We start from the raw sequence: 21,922 nt of genomic DNA on the forward strand, positions 1-21,922 counted from the left end.
AAATAATGTGTTCACATTGTCAGTAAAGGTAAGTGTACTTCTCACGTTTGACCCTGGGAACCTGCAACCCTCCAGAAAGTCTGAGACACCTCACTGGTAACATTATGCAAATTCCTTAAGGAGAATAAGCAACAATCTCCCTCGGATGGTATGAAAAAATATATATATATATTTTAATCAACAGACTGGGCTTCTATTTGTGGGCTGTGAATGCCATCCGATTCAGGAAATCAAAAAAATCTTCCCTTTTCTATGCGTCTTTCCTTATTTTTGACACTTGGACGAGGACAGCACGTTGGGGTTTGAGGGGTACCGGCGTGAATCGCCGGCATGTAGAGAAATCCGGGAGAGCCACACCAGCGGGGAAAGTAAGGGTGGTATCAGACGCATTTCATTTCAGGTCTGATGAGCCTGCATTTAGGATTTTCCGGCTGGGCAGGTCTGCCAGGGCATCTGGGAGACGGGGTTTTTATTCCTCTTCTCACACTCACTCACTCACACGCACACACATACACAAACACACAGCCGGACACACACCTGGGGCGCGTTCAAACTATGTGCGGTGGGTGGTATATATGAATGTGTATGTCTATTTTTTTTTAAATAGCTTGACATCTGACAAAGACACGAAGGCAAACGTAGGTGCAGCGAGTGTGCTCTGAGAAACGTGCACAGCGCGCGAGAAGCGCCCGTTAGAATGCACCATCTCCGAGCATGAGGACAGACATGGCAAGCGCGAGGGGCGGGGGCCGACACACAAGACAGAGACCCGCAGCTCCCCACCGACAGGGCGCCGCACCCCTGCTTACTGTGGGCTCTTGGGGTAGAAGGGCAGGGTCACATGGCTGAGATCCTGGAGGTCGAAGGCGGTGGGCTCGGCGGAGATCGCCTGCCGCTTGGTGCGCGGCTCGCCCTGCAAGGTGCCGGCGCTTTGCTTCTGCGCCTGCTGGGTGGCCGGCCGGATCACCGAGCGGTACTTGTCCAGCTCGTTCTGCAGCTTCTGGATCAGTTCGTCCTTCTGATCCAACTCTAGCTCCAGCTCGTCGATGAGGGCATCCCGCTGCCTCAGCTCCTCGATCTTCTCCTGGAGCGCGTACTGTAAATCCCGCAGGGTGCCCATGCTCCTCCGGGCCGCCGGGGCGCCTGCCTGCCGCTGCCGCGCGCCTTGGGGCTTGCTCCCCTCTCCGGTCAACTTTCCCCAAAGTCGCCGCCGCCTCCCGAGTGCAGACGCTTCCTACTCGAGCCCAGAGCCAGCCCTGGCTTCTGAGCATGCCCAGTCCGCCGCTCCGGCGCCGACTTTCGGTGCAGCTCCCACTTCTCGGGCCGCCGGGGAGGCTGAGCGTGGGGACCGCGAGACAGCAGGTCCAAGCGGGGACTGAGCCGCGGCGCGACGAGCGCAGGGCCGGAGGCGGGCGCAGGGCGGCGGGTGCCGGAGGAAGCGGGCGCTGCGCCTGGGGCTCCTGATAAGCCGCGCGGCGGGGCGGAGCGGGCGGGCGCGCCACTTCGGGGTGGGGAGGTGGGGGAGACGCTGGGGAGGACCCCGCGCCAGACCGGGGAGGCGCCAGCCGGGGGGACCCCCCGCTCAGCCCTCCCCCTCCCTGCCCGCCCCGGCACCCCGGCCTCGAGGCCGCTGGGCTACGGTCCTGGCCGCGTCTTCGGGCAAGGCGGGCTCGGCATCCGGAAAGCCCCGGGGTCCGGAGGTGCTCTGGCCGTCGGCCTCCCCAGCAGAGGCTCCCGAGCTGCGTGGCCGCGCTGTCCCCGCGCTCACGCCACCCTTCCCCCGCGGAGCGCCGCGCACAGGTGGCTAGCGCCGGAGAAGAAACTTGCCTCCCGCCGGAGAGGAGCCCGCGCCGGGAGGGGGGGGTTCCCTGACGCGCAGGTGCCTTTGGGGAAGGGGCGGAGGGGGCGGGGCTTGTGGGTCGTCGCCCCAAGCGGGGCCTGCCTCCGCTCCTGCCCACTGCTCCCCTTTCCTCCCCTTCCAAACTCACACGGAGGAACTCTTGGGCAGGTCTGGGCCCAGAGAAGGCCGCTCAGCTCCCCCTCCTACCTGAGCTAGTGTCTACGGAAGAGTTTCTGGCTGGGCCTCGCGTCTTCCATTTGCTTAACTTAGGGTGAGGGACCGGAGGGGGGCCGGGGGAGCAGGAAAAATCCATGCCAAGCGCCAAAAAAGTCCATCCTGAACTTGAACTGTATCTTTAAAAATATTCCTTCTGTGACAACCAAGCTGTTAGAACGGTCTCCTTACACTTGAATGGCAAGACTCAAACTGTGAAGATCAGGGGGAGCCCAGATGGGCTGCAGAAAACTGTGCTATCCCACCCCCCCATCCCCCTCATCCCTGCCCACTTAGTATTTCCTAAAATGATGACCATCCGGTTGCAGCTCTCTGTGGAGGGGGAATTCTCCCATCATCTGAACACATGTTTAGAATCTACAAGTATTTACTTACTACTCACCTAAATTCTTACTATTTGTCTAAAACTTCATGAACTCGTCCAACTTTATAGCCTTTATTAGCGCCCCCCTAATTACTATTCCTGAGCACTCAGTGTTATAAACCAATGCTCTATGTGGCCATTCCTTAACACTACAAGTCCATACAAAATACATTAAAATCGAATTGCAATCCAGAACTATTCCCTGGAATCTAAACTTAGCCAAGAATGAATATATTGGTCTCTCAAAAAAAAAAAATTTTTTTTTTTTTTTGCTTTTACTTTTGACTACACAACTATCTTAGCTATCTGAGCTAAGAGAAAAAAAGGAAAATAAACAAACCAGCTAGCTAATGGCACATTAACCAACTTTTTCATTCAGAGTGTATCTGTTTGTAATTAGAGGTAGGCATGACAAAGGATATACAATCTTAAACATTCTTCCACTCAGGTCATGACATAATGCTCTTAGCACAGGTGATAAAAGACACTTAATTTTTCTTCTTTTCCAACATGGACAGGCATTTTCAGAAATGCACTTATTTCAGAATGTAATATATAAAGTGGATAATCCCTGAAACAGTCTCATTTGTAGTGAACAGACCATGAGTAACTCACAAATACTGACAGCAGTGAAATAGTTCCGAATTGTTGTTTTGATTAAAACTAAATCAAGCAGAAGGCCTGTGGCTTGTATAACTGATTCTATTCTAAAAAAGAGCTTCTGTGACAATTTCCTGGTCCCAGGCAAAAGGCCAAATTCTTACTTTATTTAACCTGTGGGGATTCTTTAATTCCATGGGAAAATGTTTTCAACTAAATGTCTTTTTCCTATAGATCTATATTGGGGTCCCCCAGGTCAAGAGTTTATATCTAGAAATATATCAGAAGCAATGTACAGGGGATATCTTTTAAGGTTCATTTGAGGCCTAAATGGAATTACTTAATGTCTCTGGGCAGCACAAAGCAGAGAAGATTCTTGATTTGTAGAAAGCCTGTCTACATGCACAGAAGAAAATATACAGTATTTTGAATAAAAGTGACATTTCTTTACACTGACTCATGTAAATATTTTTCAGTATGTAAACTATCACATCCACATGTAACTAGAGGAAATATCCATGCTACATTTCATTCTTGTGATACAAAATGTATCCCATGAGGAATCCTACCTTGAGAGTCAGAAGTCTGTTATAATGCATGCAAAGAAAGTAAACGGCCAAAACATAAGACTATTACAACTTACTTAACACCTCTAAAAAGCATTGAAGCATGTATATAAAGATGTATGTGGTTGTATTAGCCTGTATTATGAAAAGAATAGTTTAATCCCCCCCCCACTTTATAATTACATATGCAAAATCCAGAATTCTCAACTTTTTCATTCTTGAACTCAAAGTAAATATTTTAAGTAAGTTTTGCAATGATGTTCTTGACCAGTTGTTTAGATCTTAAGGGGCGCGGTTTTCCATTTCAACCTTTTGAGGGATTCCCATCTTTTTTTTAAAAGCGTCTTTTGGATTGTACTTGGTAAATGCTGGAAACAAATTCTAAGTGAAAAAGCAAGGTCCTGTAGCTACATTTCAGCAGACGAATGCACTATATGTCCCATGGTAAACGAAGTTGGTGAAACTGTAAAATCGGAGGTCAGGCACAAGCCTATTTCCTGCTTACTCGGAAGTGAGTACACACATCTGAAATGGAGTGGGGTGGCATCTGCTGAGCTCTCCCATGCCCTGTACCATGGGGTGAGGCCTCCATGGCATATGCTAAAACACGGAGCAATGCAAGGTTGAAGGAGCTGAGATTATACTCTAGAATTCCACAGTCAACTCAGAACTGCCTCTTTAGCTGGTCTCTCTTTGTTCCCACCCTAAGAGAAACGATGTTCCAACAGTTGCCAGCCCCACCTAAGGCACACAGATGCTCTTCAATTTCACACCACCCCTTATGATGGAGAATACATTGTATCATGCCCGCCTTATTCAATGTCGCAACGATCTAATGAGGCATTGGATAATGCAGCTTCATCGTAACACTGGCTCTTAAGAAAATGAAGTCTGGTGAACTTATCATCCTTCACAAAAACCATAATTAGCCTCAAAAGGACGCTCATCCAAGTGTCCATTCCACTGATGCCACATGTTACGGAAGAGTCCTATGTATGAAAGCTTCTGCCATTCCATGTGCATATCTTGAGTAGAAACAAACAAACAAAACACAGCTGAGCTTTTTAGGTGATGGAGGTCACCCCTTACAGAAAATTGCCACGGGTAGCAGGTATCCCCTAAGAAACAGGAAAGTGACCATTACTGGTACACATGCTGGCATGCTCCAAATTGCTAATCTCAATCAAGGCCACAGTAAAAATAACTTCCCTGAACTCTTAATGCATGACTGGCACTGCTTAATGTAACCCCACCAGGGAGTCTATTACTACTTCCACTTACATCTGAAAAAGTGGAGGCAGGGTATCACCCACGTGATGAACGGCAAAGCCTGGATTTGAATCCAGACCATTGGATACAGAGATTAAACTCTGACTCCCTGCCCCTCATTATCTTCTGCAGGACTTCCAACTGTTGCTAAGGTCTTGATACTCTATCCAGAGAGAGACTAACACCCTTAACATTTTTAGCCTGACTTGGGGAGGTAGAAAGAAGAAAAATTTGGAGAATTCTGAAAGAGTGTGAAAGAGAATTTTTAGAAGTTCTTCTTCCTCAAATTGTCATCACTCCAGCACCATTCCATTCTGGCTGAAGGTGCACCCATCCATCTGGGATTGTCCTGGTTTTAATACTAAAATCGCTTAGGACTATCCTGGTGTTAAAGTTCAAGTCCTAAGTACTCCCTTGGTCCTGGACAAACTGGGACAGTTGGTCACCCTATTTAAGTCAGGATTGCTGGGCTTTCCTACGTTATCAATATTTTCAAATTTTGCTTTCAAAGTTACAGACAGAAAAGTCAAACCTAGGAAGATCTGGAATGTTAATACTGGCTTACACATCCACTTACACATCTGTGTTAATATGTTCTAAGGAAACAATCATCCTCTCTCACTACATGAGAAGACACCATAAGAACTATCTTTGCACTCCAAAGGGCATGAGTTAGATGGCAAAATCTTCACTTTCCTTCAATAAATTAGAGATTCTAGGCTCTCCTTTAGGCTTACCATTTTTTAAAAAGACTTTATTTATTTATTTGAGAGAGAGAGATACAGCAAGAGTAGGAATATGAGCAGAGGGAGTGGGAGAGGAAAAGCAGGCTTCCCTCCAAACAGGGAGCCTGATGCGGGGCTCGATCCCAGGACCTTGGGATCATGACCTGAGCCGAAGGCAGACGCTTAATGACTGAGCCACCCTGATGTCCCTGGTTTACCATTTTTATAAAAATCTGGACTTCAGACATATTGGCTTTCTATGCATAAAGCACAATGATTAAAGCACCTGCTATCTGATTACCTCCTACAGAATCGGATGATTCTTATGATTATATCTGGTGGCAGATTTGGCCATCAGGGATCCATATTTAAATGGATATAAGAAAAAATTCTCATGGTTTGGCTTTTTAGAAGTTAAACTTCCGTGCATGATACATTCTGCATGGAAAAGAAAAAAAAAGCCATAAACCATTAATGATGAAAAACTTACTGCAGAGATTTGGAAAGTAATAGTGCATTGTACCATAATTGCTAATGTGCTTAGAGTTTAATACCGAATTAGTGTCAGGCCTAATATCAGTTGAAATGCATTCTTATATTCCACAGCTTAAAATGATGGCATGTTATTATGGAGCCTGAAGTAGTGTTCATGAAAACCCATGCACTGTCTGCCAAAAAAGAACACTTCTCTGGGCTCTTCAGGAAGCTGCCCATTTCCAAATAATGTCTCCAAATAATGGAAGAAATGAAACGTTTTTAAGAAGAATAGAGTTTGGTTTTTCATATTTTTTTTTCATGAATGGAGAATTTTAAAAAGCACAAAATGGGACTTCAAATATTTTATTCCCAAAATATTATTTTGCCATATTTTAAACCCAGTGAATGTATATATGAGTAGGCAACATTGTAATATCTCTCCTGCCTGAGTAAATTTATTTTTTCAGTTCTATTCTCATATATAAATGTACATCTTTTCATAAGTTAATGCATCAGTATTTTTCACAGGAAAGTAAAAACTGTTTGAGGAAGTAATTTCGCATTTGAGAGCGTATTTGAAATCAGGTAGCTTATAGAAGAAGAGCTCTGACAGTCAATGACTTTTGGTTGCCGCTCTTACTTTAAATTGCATTTAACAGCAGAATAAAACTCGGCCATTTTCAGCCTACATGTTTTGTAGCCAAAATTGAAAGTAAAAACTAAAACCACATTTTGCTAGAGAACTTACTAAAATCAGTAAAGTAAGAAAGTACTGAAGATATAAGAAAGAAAAGATAAAAGTTTGAGCGAACTGGGCTTTTATCGGTGAGTCAAATGAATGGATGAGGCAACAGAAAGGCAGCAAGGCATGTGTTTGCACTGTGAGAATTTCAGAGATCTGGAGGACAGGGGAAGTTGCAGCAAGTAGGGAAACATCCAGACATCTTCACCCTCCTGAACGTAATGGCCAGGTAAATAGCACCTAACTCCAAATTCAGAAAACTGTTGATTCTATGACTTTTATACAATCATCATGAGATAGAAATCCAGAAATCCATCTTTAATGATGGGCAAATGAAGTGGTAAGATGGTAAAACAAATGAATGTCATTCTAGGGTCAAGACACAGAACATGATGATTATGAAGGCTTTACCCATGGACCAAGAATAGAGACCCAAGTGGGGGCCCAGGAGACACATATTTTCAGTATGCATTTGTAACCAACTGTAAAATTACCAATCACCATGCCCAATGCACATTTCTTAAAAAGATTTGGTAATTTCTTCCTGGTCCAGACTATATTTTTTAAAAAATCATTTTTCCATCCATGTTGTCGCAAATGGCAAGATTTCATTTCTTTTGAACTCTCATATGATCTCCCTGATATGAGGAAGTGGTGATGCAACATGGGGGCTTAGGTGGGTAGGAGAAGAATCAAAGAAACAATATGGGATTGGGAGGGAGACAAACCATAAGTGACTCTTAATCTCACAAAACAAACTGAGGGTTGCTGGGGGGAGGCGGTTTGGGAGAAGGGGGTGGGATTATGGACATTGGGGAGGGTATGTGCTTTGGTGAGTGCTGTGAAGTGTGTAAACCTGGTGATTCACAGACCTGTACCCCTGGGGATAAAAATATATGTTTATAAAAAATAAAAAATTTAAAAAAAAATCATTTTTCAAAGCCCAAAGCACAGGCATTTGATCTGGTAGGTAAGAAGGCCCCACATAAATAAATATTAAATAGAGACTTTTTTTTACCCTTTTTTGGTATTAGGCAGAATATTCAGTGTCTGTCTTGAGTCACTGCATTATGTAAGAATGTTTTTACTCAAATATCAAAGTTAATTTAGGGAACTATTATGGAAAATTCATCTAAGTTTCCCATAGAATACAGTACGGCCAAAATTCTAACCATCTATCTTTCTTAGAAAAGCATCTATGTTGAATACCAATTTTAAGTGGAAAAAATGACAGGAAAATCTTCAAAACATTTATTTGTGGAATGTTAAAAGCAATTGCTGCTGTTAGGAACATAGAGAACATAGTGGAAATTGCTTATTTTCAGCTTGTAGTTTTTACTGGTCAGACCCTCTATCCTTGCACAGCAAGTAACATTCCTCCGGCAGTCACAGAGCTCAAGCTTACCTAATATCACAGCATTCCACATGCACTCCATTATCTAATTTAGTTACTTTCTGCCTCTATCGTCAGCATTCCCAAAATACAGAGAACTAAAAGAATGTCAGCAGTTGCCAGGGATGGACATGTGGCCCCCTTCCCCACCTGCACCCCCCCCCAAAAAAAGGGCAGCAAAAACATCCTTATTTTTTACTCATAATGGATAGCATAGAATTGTAGCTGAAATGTACTGCTGAGACGATGTAATCCAACATCCTAATTTTAAATTTAAGGAAATTGAAAGGCCAAGGGAGTCAAGTGACTCAGCCAAGACAGAAGCAAGTTTAGAACTGAACTGTGCCCATTCCCAGCATCCTGTTCTTAACGTTATGAGATTCTTTCACTTTGAGCTTTGTAATTAGTGCACACACAAACCCGATTCAGTTCTCGTGAAAATCCCACCTCCTAGCTCTTCATGGGTAATAACTGTTAAGGCCCATTGAGAACACTTCAATTTGTGCAGACAACAAAATCTATCAAAAGGCCTTTAATATTTCTAACTGGTTCTATTATGCCTCTCCTAGTCCTCAGACTGTAAGGAATTGTTTTTCCATGGAGATCTACTGGACTTGATGGTGCAGGTGTGTGTGTGTGTGTGTGTGTGTAGTGTGTGTGTGCACTTGCACAGGCTTCCAAGTCAGGCATATGCCACATGTGTGAAACATAAACCACACCCTCCTAATCAACCCTCATTTATGTCAAAGTAGACGTGAGCATGTGAGGTGGATGTACTTGGGGAAATAGAGTAAACCACCTTGCTTACTTTTTCATTTTTCAGACACAGAAGCTCAGGTCAGGTCTCTTCCCATCACAGGGTTTTAAAAGTCTTTGTGACACAAAGGACGGCATTATCAAAACAGAGAAAATTGATCTCCCATTCTTATAAATTAAACCTAACATAGAACTCTCAAAATAGAGATGGTGACACCTGTTTGAATCCCTGAAATTGTGTCATCGGTCTTAGAACATTGGAGACAATTTTAAGGTACACTAACTTCAGACTATGCCAAAAGATGATTTTGTTCATGGAGTACTCTAAGAATTTTTACCAAAAAAAAAAAAAAAAAAAAGATAGTAAAGACATATTTCAAAATGCATTGAAACATATAGCATTTAAAAGCTTTTTACATTAATATTTTTCCTAAAAATACTTTTGTCCTTTCATATTCTCAGTATAAGTTCTTTTAATCACCGATCTATCTATACAGTCAATTTTTAACATATTATATGACTTCTAAACTCTGCAACCAGGGAATATCCAATTGCAAGAAATCAGAATAATTAATGAAGAAAACACAGAAAAACAAGAAGCAGCATATGGTAACAGCTGGTGGAAGAGTTAAACTCAGTGGTGAGTGAACAGCCTTGCTAGCAAGCCCATAACTCTAACTGAGAGCTCCCACCCATCAAGTGTATATACTATAATGTGATATTTCCTCCAAGGGTGAACTAAAGAACACTAGTTCCTTAAGAAAAGGGCAGAGAGGGGAGTTCCTCATAGTCAAAAATACTTGAGAAACCCTGAGAAAAGTTCAGTAAAGCAGGGGCACCTGGGTGGCTCCCTGGGTTGAGCCTCTGCCTTTGGCTCGGGTTCTGATCTCAGGGTCTTGATCACAGGGTCCTGGGATCAAGTTCTCATGGGGAAATTTCTGCTTAGCCAGGAGCCTCCTTCCCCCGCCCCCTTCTCTCTCTGCCTGCCTTTCTGCCTACTTGTGATCTCTCTCTGTCAAATAAATAAATAAAATCTTAAAAAAAGGTTTAATAAAGCAGATTTCTTTCTGCATTATTCTATATAACTTATAAATTTCCAATATGGACTATGAATCTCCAAAATAAATACGTAATAAATATACACGGTTGATTCAAACAACTATTTATGATAGTGAATTTTTTTTAAGATTTTATTTATTTGACATAGCATGTTAGTGAGTGAGTGCAGGAGCAGAGGGAGGGGCAGAAGGAGAGGGAGAAGCAAACTCCCTGCTGAGCAGGGAGCCTCCAGACATAGGGCTCCATCCCAAGACCCCAGGATCATGACCTGAGCCAAAGGCAGATGCTTAACAGACTGAGCCACCCAGGTACCCCTATGATAATAAATGTTTAAAGGTAAATTAGGCAACTTACTGAAAATCACAAGCATCTTCCCCCTCTGTGAGTTCCTCATCAGTACCTACATACACAGCAGGATCAGAACACACTGTCTTGATCCCACCAATGGGACTGTTGACCATCAGAATCTCCCCTTGAAAGTCACAATTCACCCAGTCTCTGACCACAGCAGACATAACAGAAGACCAGAGAACATGACAAATTTGGCACTCACAGGAAGGACTAGGCTCGCCATTTGACCCACAATCACATTTCCTATCTTTCAAGTTAGGGTGAGCCACTGGATTGTTGCTCAGGCTAGGAAAGTGGTCAAGGAAAAATTACAATGGGACTGAGATCAGGAGAGCAATTGATTAATAATTAATCACATAAGTTTTATACTGACCTTTTAGTTCTTATAAATCTCCAGGCACCAAGCAATTTCATCTTAACATTTCAGAGTTTTTCCACTAGTGATTCTCTTTCTGCCTTTGAAATCCTTCACCCAACCCCTTTCATGACCTTAAAATCTCAACTCCCTCACCTCCCCATCACTGGTTCCACTGTTTGAGTCATTAACTCAATGAACTCATTCTTCCCTTCTCTCCTAAAATATCACTTCCTCTGATAATCCTTCTGAATCATCCCCATGATATTTTCCCTTCTAATAGAACTTATAATTTATAATTATATATTCTTTTCAAGGATACTTGTTAAACAGCTATCTCATCATTAGGTGGTAAACTGCAAAAACCAAGGAACTACATCTACCTTGTCCACCAACACCCAGAACCAGTAAGCCCTCTCTCAATGTTTGTCTGTTGCACTGACTAAATGAATGGATTTGAGAAATATTTATCTAGTGTCTACAACAGACCATCGCAATAACAGAAAGCTGGCCCCTTTCTGCCTTTTCTCCATCAAAGATTAAACCATCAAACTGAACCAAACGTCCATTGACACAATACAGAGATGGACTTCCCTGCACGTGGGTGGCACTTGGAAATGCATGTGTCCTAAGCCCCCAACTTCAGCATGACCAGCCGAGGGGAACCTGCTCTGATCACAGGTCTTAGGTAGGTCACATGTTTGTCTGCTTTTCAAATAGCACCTATTTCCTATGTTCTTCCTGGACATATTTGTGGTATCTGAAGTCCCTGGACAGTTACCCCAAATGTGGGCCTAACGACTCACAGCAACCACCATAGGCAAAACCTTTGAAACTACAGTATGTGTGTGCACCCATGAAGTGTATATAGTAGAGATGGGGGGATGGTTGAAATATGGTGTATATGTGTGTGGATATATGGGTGTACACACACACACACACACACACACAGTTAACTCTTGAATGATGAACTCAGGTGTGAAATGCGTGGGTCCAGTTACACGTGGATTTTTTGGATATAGTCCAATAGTATGTGAATGTAGTTTCTCTCCCTTATGATACTTTTTTTTTTAAAGATTTTTATTTGTTTATTTGATAGACAGAGATCACAAGTAGACAGAGAGGCAGGCGGGGTGGGGGGGAGGAAGCAGGCTCCCTGGCGAGCAGAGAGCCTGATGTGGGACTCCATCCCAGGACCCTGGGATCATGACCTGAGCTGAAGGCAGAGGCTTTAACCCACTGAGCCACCCAGGTGCCTTTCCCTTATGATATTCTTAATAACACTGTCTTTTCTCTAGCTCACTTTATTGGAAGAATACAGGATAGAACACATACAATAAACAAAATACGTGTTAGTCTATTTATGTTATCGGTAGGGCCTCAAGACAACAGCAGACTATTATAGACTATCAGTAGTGAGTCAAAAATTACACATGCGTTTCCGACAGCATGGGGGTCAGTGCCCCAACTCCCATGTTGTTCAAAGGTTGACTCTGTGTGTGTGTGTGTGTGTACTGAAAACGGACATAAATAAGGTAAATACAATTTAGAAGTGAATACAGGTAATTTCTCAGTAACCAGGTAGTGAAAGGTGACATGAAAACTATGACACGGTGGTTTTTGGACAACTGATGCTTTAGCTCCCCATAATTCTGCATGTCTTTTCTGTACATAATAAATTGAATATATCAGAGGCTTAGTTTAAAACTTTTCTTTCATGCAGGAAAAAAAAAACCACAGATACCACTCCTTGAACATCTTTGCCTGCTTAAGTCCCATGATAATGATTTTCTACCTGTCATCTTGAGCACTTCTAGCAAACAGTTATTTCTTGATACCCAACCACCTCTCCACCTTTTTCAAAATGCACCTAGAAAATCTGCAGGGAGCAGATCGGTGGTTGCCACAGATGGGGGATGGGAAGTGAGAGAGAAATGAGTGAATTGTTTGTTTTTTTGTTTTTAGTTAAATTGAAAAAAAAAAATTGCACCCAGACAATCAACTGTCTCGTACTTTTAAATCACCATAATCCCAGAGTCTTTCTTACTTCTAGGCTTATAATACATTGTCTTCAAGGTTCAGTGCTCTTTCATATAGCACAGTCAAGGTCAATTCTGCAATTTCTTTCTTCTCTTTCTTCCCAAGCCCTAGCTGCTACTTCCAAAAAGCTGATGGTCGTGTTGGGAGTGGGCCTGTTTTTGTGAGAATCCTTCTTGATGCTTTTCCACACCCCCCAAAAGCTATTCATGTTATCTGATAGTATTTTGAAGGCTGATGTTTCCGATCAAGGTGCTTGTAAGTTACACTGGTGCTGATTAACCAGCTTTTATATCCTAACCAGTCGCTGCACTGACAAAAGCTTCAGAAGTTCTGATTGAAACAGCGTTCAAATGAAAATCAATCCTCCCAAATATTTCTCATCCAATAACTGAATTTAGAAAGTAGACTTATCTCCTTCTCCTCTCTCTTGTTCTTTCTTTTGCTCTTTCCATGGAATACAGAATTGGGCCTTCCAAGGAAATCATAACCTTACTACCACTGAACGCCAAAGCGCTAACCTTTGGGGGCTAGTGATAATCTCAACGTTAAACTGCTGTTCAGTTAAACCCAAAGACAGAAGTAGATAGTTTGTTAATGCCAAAAAAGGAGTACTTCTCAAGTAGATGGTTCCTATAATTTCAAAAAGTTGGCAAAAAGCCTTCCTAAGTTCTCCAAATTTACTGCACTATATAGATTTGGTAAATAAAGGTAATTTTTGACACTGACCAAAACCAAAGCTGGAACTTTTCCTATGAAAAGTAGAAAAGGAGACCTCCTCTTCCATGGAAGAGAGTCAGATTTGGAGACAAAGACTCAAAGCTTTGTATACATACACCCGACAAATTTGTATAAATGAAGACTTTCAGTGCAATTATTTAATGCTGCCTCAGAGTCTGAATGGGAATATAAGTTTCTGATTTGCTAAATCAGCAATTTGCTGATTTGCTAAATTTGCTAAATCATGTGTTAAAAATGATGTGAATGTAAAAACTTTCTTGACATTGCATTCCTTATCTCTACTGGTTCTTATTCATATTTTTCTTCCTAAGAAATAAGAGTCTCTCATTTCAGTTATCATCTTTTTGGAGACAGGATTTCCTAAGAGGAAAATATATGTAGAGATGATCAATGTAATTAAGCTTTATAAAAGAAAAAAATCTTATTGACAGAAGTATATCTTTCTTTATAATAAATATTTTTCTCAATTAAAAATAATATGCTGTAGAAAATGTGATCTAATCAAAATTTTCATTTGTCACTTTTTAAAAGTACGAGGTTAAGCAAATTGTGAAACTTATGCTTCTCCTTTGCATGGTTTATTTCAAATATATTTCCATAAATAGTACACAGCCTCAGCAAAGAGTACATTCTTCACATTTTTCCCTCGGCTATTAAATACTAATTTCTGAGGGCTAAAATCCAGAATTAAAGGTACAATTGCACCCTCTACTGTCCGAATTTTCTATTTCACATTGAGCAAAAAAAACATTGCATGTTGCTTCAACACATAGGTTATAAAAGTAACAGGCAAACCCTGTTGGCTTCCATTTGACATTACATAATTGTTTGTAGATCTTCAAACAATTAAGCTATTTGTTAGAACTTCTTTAGTTCTAGGACTGGAAACTGGACATTTATACAGTTGCTGGGACCAAGGAGATTCAGAAAACTGTGATTCTCATCAAAGTACTAGCAATGTGAAGTATTCATTAAAGAAGAGGAAAAATATCAACACTCAAGCCAACAACTGGCCACACTTCTAATAGCATAGAGAGTATCCCCAGTTTTTCTCAAATTAGAAATTAAAATAAACATTAGTGTTGTTCTAAAACCATACATTGAAACTCCAAAAAATTAGTTTTAAGATCTTATTTTCAATGCTTTAAAGACTATAAGTCAAAATTTATAGCTTATGTGTCCCTTTCCTTTCAACCTATTTTCATTGTCTTAGACAGTTGTTTGATATTTATTCAAGAGATTTTCTTACCAATTTCTATTTCTATTGCTAAAGAATTAGCTTGTTGCTGGCAAACCCACCCACTGAGAGTAACTAGAAAAGCTAATTTCTACCCCTCACCACCCCTGCCAGCAAAAAATATTTAAGGCAAAAATGCCTGAACAATAGGGTTTGAAGGGCTAATATCTGGGAGAAAAGCAAAGTCCAGAGAGGTAAAACTATCATTCAGCATCCTTTTGGAGGCATTTACAAATTACAAAACACTCCTAAAGAGGATAAATAATGAAGTATGCATTAGAAGCTGAGAGGCTAAGAAGCTGACAGTGCTTCTAAATGTCTCATGGGACCAGAGGAACAAGAACAGGAGTTCAAGCCCAACTAGTTCAAAACCACGAAGGTCAAACCTCAACTGCTAACAATCCAGTATCATTATAATAAAGGCTGAAACTGCCCATTGAACCTGTTGGATCCATAACGGGGTTAAGGCGGTCCACTTTCTCTTCAAGTGCAGAAGTGATGTTTCTCCTCAGCAGAGTCTCAAATGACCTCACATTGTCACACACAACATCCGGGATTCAATCAGAAACAGGTACACCAAGAGACAATAAAATAAAAGGCTAAGGGGGAAAAAAAAGCATACAATAAGAGCAGAACCATGGGAATCCTGCTCCTGAAACTACCTAATAGGCACTTTTAAATACTTGTGATGAATATGTTTAAGGGATATGATGAAAATGTTGGTAATTTCAAGAGAAAGCTGGAAGCTATAAAAAAAAATTGGCATTCTAGAACTGAAAAAATTCAGTAGATGTATTTTAATAATTCTGTAGTTGTGTTGAACGGCAGGAGATAAAATTAGTAAACTAGACTATAAATCCAAGGAAAATAGAATAAAAAGAAAAAGAGAAAAAAAAAAAAACAGAGGGATAAAAAGGATGTGAGACATGGGATCATAAAGAAAAGGTCTAACATCTATGTAATTGGAGTCCCCAAAGGGGAGGAAAGATAGAATAGGACAGAAGCAATATTTGAAGAAGTAATGGCTATGAATGTTTCAAAACTGATGAAAGATCTATCAAGCTACAATTTCAAGAAGCACCATTAGCCACTAGCATAATAAATAGAAAACAGAGACAGACAAACACATATAACGCCAGGTACATCATCGTAAAACTTCTAACAATCAAAAATAACAGAGAAACTCATATACTCATCACCTTCAGAGAAGCTACAATAAGATTAGAGTCAACTTTTCAGTGGAAACAGAGAAAGCCATAAACACAGTGGTAACACATTGGTAACCTCAAAGAGCTGGAAGGAAAGAAATCCACCAACATAGAGTTCTATACTTGGCAAAAATACCCTTTGCAAATAAAGGCAAATAAATATATTCCCGGGAAACAAAAATGAGAGAATTTGTCACTGGGAGATTCACTGTAAAGAAGACACTAAAAAATATTCTTTGGGGGGCACCTGGGTGGCTCAGTGGGTTAAAGCCTCTGCCTTTGGCTCAGGTCATGATCCCAGGGTCCTGGGATCGAGCCCTGCATCTGGCTCTCTCTGCACAGCGGGGAGCCTGCTTCCTCCTCTCTCTCTGCCTGCCTCTCTACCTACTTGTGATCTCTCTCTCTGTGTGTCAAATAAATACATTTTTTAAAAAATCTTTAAAAAGAAATATTCTTTGAAAAGAAAGAAAGTGAAAGTAGATGACTGTAATAAGATATAAGGGGAAAACTACCACAGAAAGGAAAAGATGAAATATGAAGCTACATCTATATGAACGATTGCTGCATAAAATAATAAAAACATCTAACATCTAATAAGAGGAAAGGGAGGAGGGATTAGTAGGGGTAAAAGTGTTGTCATGATGTCCTTCAATGGATGAATGGATAAAGAAGATATGGTCCATATATACTATGGAGTACTATGCCTCCATCAGAAAGGATGAATACCCAACTTTTGTATTGACATGGACAGGACTGGAGGAGATTATGCTGAGTGAAATAAGTCAAGCAGAGAGAGTCAGTTATCATATGATTTCACTTACTTGTGGAGCATAAGGAATAACACGGAGGATATTGGGAGATGGAGAGGAGAAGTGTGTGGGGGGAAATCAGAGGGGGAGATGAACCATGAGAGACTGTGGACTTTGAGAAACAAGCTGAGGGTTTGGAGGGGGGCGGGGGGATGGGTGAGCCAGGTGGTGGGTATTAAGGAGGGCATGGATTGCATGGAGCACTGGGTGTGGTGCATAAAAAATGAATGCTGTGGGACACCTGGGTGGCTCAGTTGGTTAAGCAGCTGCCTTCGGCTCAGGTCATGATCCCAGCGTCCTGGGATCGAGTCCCGCATCGGGCTCCTTGCTCAGCAGGGAGCCTGCTTCTCCCTCTGCCTCTGCCTGCCACTCTGTCTGTCTGTGCTCGCTCTCTCCCCCTCTCTCTCTCTCTGATAAATAAATAAAAATCTTTAAAAAAAAAAATGAATGCTGTAACACTGAAAAAAATTAAAGAGAAATAAAAGTATTGTCGGACACGGGACTGTCTAAGAAGTAACAAAAGTATTTATCTTTAAATTTTGCTAGTTCAAGGATACATTGCCTGTTATAATTTCTGGAATAAGCAAGTATAGAAATAAAACAGGTACAATCAAAAAATTGATGGACAAAAAATGGAATATCAAATCAAAAAGGAAACACAGAACCCAAATAGTAAGATGATTGATTTTAAGCCAAAATGTGTCAGTAATTAAACTAATAAATAGATTAAATACTCTAATTACTAGACAAAGACTGTCTGACTGGATTTAAAGAACAGAACTATATATATCTTATAAGGAACAATTTTATAAAGGAACAAAAAAGGTGTGAGGTAAAATTGTGAACACAAATCAAAAGAAAACTGATATAACTTTACTAATACCAAGGGAGATTTTAAGAAAATAAACACTGTTAGAAGAAGAAGAACATTACAAAATAATGAAAGGATTAATTTATCAGAATGGGATCCGAAATCTACATTTATATGTTCTCAGTAACAGCCTCAAAACATGAAAAATGAAAATTAATAGTGCTAAGAGGAGATATAAATTCACAATCTTATTAAGAAATTTCAACTTATCTCTCAGAAACTGACAGACTAAGCAGACAGAAAATTCATCAGGATATAGATGATTTGAATAATACACATAACAAACTTAATTACAATCAATTTACGCCCATATCACAGAACACACTATTTCCTAGGGCATAAGCATGTTTTATTAAAACTGACCACATGCTAGGCCATGAAACGAGTCTCTGCAAAGCTCAGAATATTGAAATCATGTACTGTTACTGCAGAGAAAGTAAGCTAAGAATCAGTAACAATAGTAATCTCAATAAATACAAAAAAGATGTCATAAAACTGAAAATCCATTCATGATTTTAAAATGATCTAAAAATTCAACATAGAAAGTACTTACTTGATAAAGGAGATCTGTTAAAGAAAAAAAAAAAACACCTACAAGAAATCTCATACTTAATGGTGAAATATTGAAAGTTTTCTCCTCATGGCACAAAAAGAAATGGATGCCTATTATCACCACTCCTACTCAATATTATAATTGAGGCCCTGCACACTGAAATAAAGCAATAAATAAATAAATAAATAAAATACATAAAGATTCATAAAGATTAAAAAAAGATTACATACTTTTGGATAAGTTCCATATCAATATTTTTAGATAAGTTCTAAATCAATACATAAGTTTAACTACAAATGTTAGAATAAGTAAATTTAGGAAGGTCAGGGGACACGAGGTTAATACGAGTACTGATGTCTCGTGTGAGTCCAAAATGCACTCACCATAAGGAAAAGAATTGATTAAATGAACCACACTAAAATTAGGAGATTCTTTTGATCAAGAGACATGATGAAGGGGAGTATCTGCCATTACACATTTGTCAGAACCCACAGAATGTTCCACACCAAGAGTGAACTCTGACATAAGCTGTGGACTTTGGGTGATGACGGCGGCTCATCAATCATACCCAACGTCCCACTGTGATTCAGGATTCAGTATGTAGGGGCAGCTGTGCGTATGTGGAACCAAGGGCTATCGGGGAACTCTTTGTACCCTCTGCTCAGTTTTGCTGGGAACATAAAACTTCTCTAAAGAATAGTCTATTTCTTTAAAGATACCATCAGGAGAGTTAAAAGGCAAACTATAAAATAGGAAAATATATTGATAATATATATTTAATCAGCAAAAGGCTTATCCTCAGACTATATCTGGAATTCCTAAAATTTAAACACAAGTTCTATAACCTCATAGAGAACTGGGCAAAACACCTGAAAATTTCAAGTATTTCTCTAGTGGGACTGGTGACCAGGAATGGCAAAATTTTAAGTCCTTTGAACAAGGAAGACAAACTAATAGTCAATAAACATATGAGAAATTGCTTAATTTCATTAATATATAGGGAAATTTAAACACAGTGAGATACCACTACATATCTATTCAAATGACTAAAACTGAAGAAAAAAATCATGACAATGAAGGTTAGAGAGTTTGTGAAATAAGGGAAATTCTCATACCCTACTAGTGGGGGTATAAATTGGTATAGCCCCTTGGGAAAGCGGTGGCAATTTCTGCCTCAACGGAATACATGGATCCCCAATTCTCTAGAAACTCGAATCAGTTTCTATCACTAGAAACAGTGATATACCCAACAGAAATACATAGATAGCACATGATATGTGCAAGGATATTCATAGAAATGTTATTTGTAATATACCCAAGTTGGCAACATCACAGATGTCCATGAATCCTTACAGAGGACAGAAGAAAACACAAATTCCTGAATATGCCTACATGCAAAAACAGCAATAAAACTCATAAACAATACTCAGACAAATAAACCACACAGAATGGTAATAAACACATCATACGGTTCCTTTTTTTATAAAATTCAAACATGAGCAAAACAAACTTATGGTGAGATAATGGTCACTTTGGGGACAGAAGGCAGGAGATAGCACAAGTCAGTGGGGATGGGAAAGTTCTAAGTCTTGATCCGAACAGTGGTTATTATTCAGATAATTCATTAAATTATAAACTTATTGCTCATGCCCTTCTCTCTATATGTGTTATTCTGTATTAAGAAAGCTTAAGACAAATGCTTTATTTAGCTTATTAAGATCAACATCTGGCAAATAATTATTGCATATTATTTTCAATACCTACAAGTACAAGGAATTGCTTTAGATGATCAAAGACTCCAAGTCTATTCCACTGTCATCATCATCATTATTATTATTTTTAGAGAGAGTGTGAATGGGGAAGGGAGAGGGAGAGAATCTCAAGCAGACTCCATGTTGAACGTAGAGCCCAGCACTGGGGCAGGATCCCAGGACCCAGGATCATGACCTGAGCCAAAACCAAGAGTCAGAGGCTCAGCTGACTGAGCCACCTAGGTGCAGTCCTCAACTGTCAAATATTTATATTGTACAGTCAGTTGTTAGATTTGGACAATGAATTAGATATACATCCTACTCTCAAAACAAAAGACATAGAGTTACCTACGTAAGTTAATATTATACCTTGACATGTGTGTGTTCATAAGTATACATACCCATATTCATTTAACATATACTTTCAAAAGTATCTTGATTTAATATAATCTTAAATGTTTCCAAAAAATAGTTTATTAAATGTGCATAACTCAGGGATAATTTTCATATATATATATTTTTCTTTTCAATAAATTAAAGGAAAAACCTGTGGTAGAAATGTGCCTTAACAACTGGAGTAAAACAGGAAGTTTCCATTTGACCTCAGCTCAGGAGGATAATGTAGGATCTGAAGAAGTGGGGGAAGGAAGCTGTTCCGAGGGGAGAGGAAGAGCGTCATCAAAGGTGCAGTATGGGAAGGTAGACCTGAGACTGGGGGTTCACTCTGGATGGAGAGCAGAGGAGTGAGTGGGCAGGTGAAGAACACACTTGGGAGAGACTCGGACCCCACAGTGATGAATGTGAACCATGTACCTTCAGGAATGGAAGGAAAGCAAGCCACAGTTTTGAGCCTGGAAACGACGAGATCAGAGTTGTGTTTCAGATAAGTTCATCCCAGAGCATGGCATGCAATGAACTGAAGATTGAAAAGATGGGTCAGAGACAGGTTAGGAAGACACAGCCATCCTAAAGGGTAACACAAATATAGAATTGAGGACAGAGAAGAGAAGGCATGGCGAACATCACCTGTCAAAAATGTCATTCGCTCCTCAGTATGAGCCTTGATGGCTGAATTCCCAAATAATCATCCTTTAACTGCTCAGTCAAGATCAAGCACCCATATAATCAGGGACAGCTTACTAAGAAAGTCAACTCATCTTATAGAAAGTCATTTCTGAGCCTATCTAATCTTTCCAGAGCCATGGCTCCCTTTCCATAAGGTACTTTCCCTGTAATCACAATTAACACAGACATCAGGCCAAGGAAAGAGGTGGAAGACAGGTAAGAATTCTTGAACAGCCATGGAGGAGGCACTGTGTATATAATTCCACCCCATCCTTACCCCCCTGTAGGACAACTACGGCCCCTTCGTAGCTACCTAGGCCAGTCCCAGAGCCCAGGGCTCCAGAAGTTTCCTTGTGTTCCCAGTCAACTACTCTAAGCTAGTGAATTCATAGGTGCTAATTCTTTGACACATAACTTTGTTGGCTCAGTTTCCCCATCCCACCATTTTTTGAGCCAGGGACTTAATTCAAGTAAGAGTTGGCTGTGTTTGATGCAGAGCCAAGAGAAGAGAAAAGGAGACATGGGGGTTGGCTTGGGACAATGATGGAGCTCTCAAGAAGCTATGGGATGGAAAGTGGGGAGGAGCAGGGAGTAGTATCATAAGATAAGGGGTTGGAAGTAGAAAATGGGATTTGTAAGTACCCCCACTTTAAGAATGCTTAAAAAAATCCAGACAAAGTTCTTTTAACTAGCTTGTGCTTGTTGACCTGTTAACTTGACCTCACACTGAAATTGGACCCTGTGGATTCTGACTTCCTAAGACTATAATGTATACAGTCACCTGAAGGAATTGTGATGGTACAAGAAAGAAGTTTAGATCTGTTTTTAATGGAGGAAGAGGAAAACCTAGGTTGCATTTTTTAAAAATATTTTCCCCTTGGTTGCATTTTAAATCAACCCATCGAAGTTGTTGACCACT

General features: G+C 40.5%; 1 protein-coding gene across 2 annotated transcripts in view; it reads right to left on the bottom strand.

Annotated features, from left to right (window-relative positions):
- The window catches only part of PRKG1 (protein kinase cGMP-dependent 1), a 1,258,123-nt gene that overhangs the window by 1,170,094 nt on the left and 66,107 nt on the right, over positions 1 to 21,922 (bottom strand). Inside the window, exon 1 of one of the 2 annotated variants that reach the window (XM_004764102.3) lies at positions 810 to 2,100. The exons of the other annotated variant lie outside the window; for it this stretch is intronic. Within the exon in view, the coding sequence (XP_004764159.1) occupies positions 810 to 1,120 (311 nt within the window). The 5' untranslated portion in view covers positions 1,121 to 2,100. Of the gene's footprint in view, positions 1 to 809; positions 2,101 to 21,922 lie in introns of those variants that run through there. 2 annotated transcript variants of the gene reach the window in all.

The sequence above is a fragment of the Mustela putorius genome, unplaced genomic scaffold (assembly GCF_011764305.1).
Source record: "Mustela putorius furo isolate JIRA1106 unplaced genomic scaffold, ASM1176430v1.1 tig00000577_pilon_pilon_pilon, whole genome shotgun sequence".
In the NCBI taxonomy this organism is placed as follows: Eukaryota; Metazoa; Chordata; class Mammalia; order Carnivora; family Mustelidae; genus Mustela; species Mustela putorius.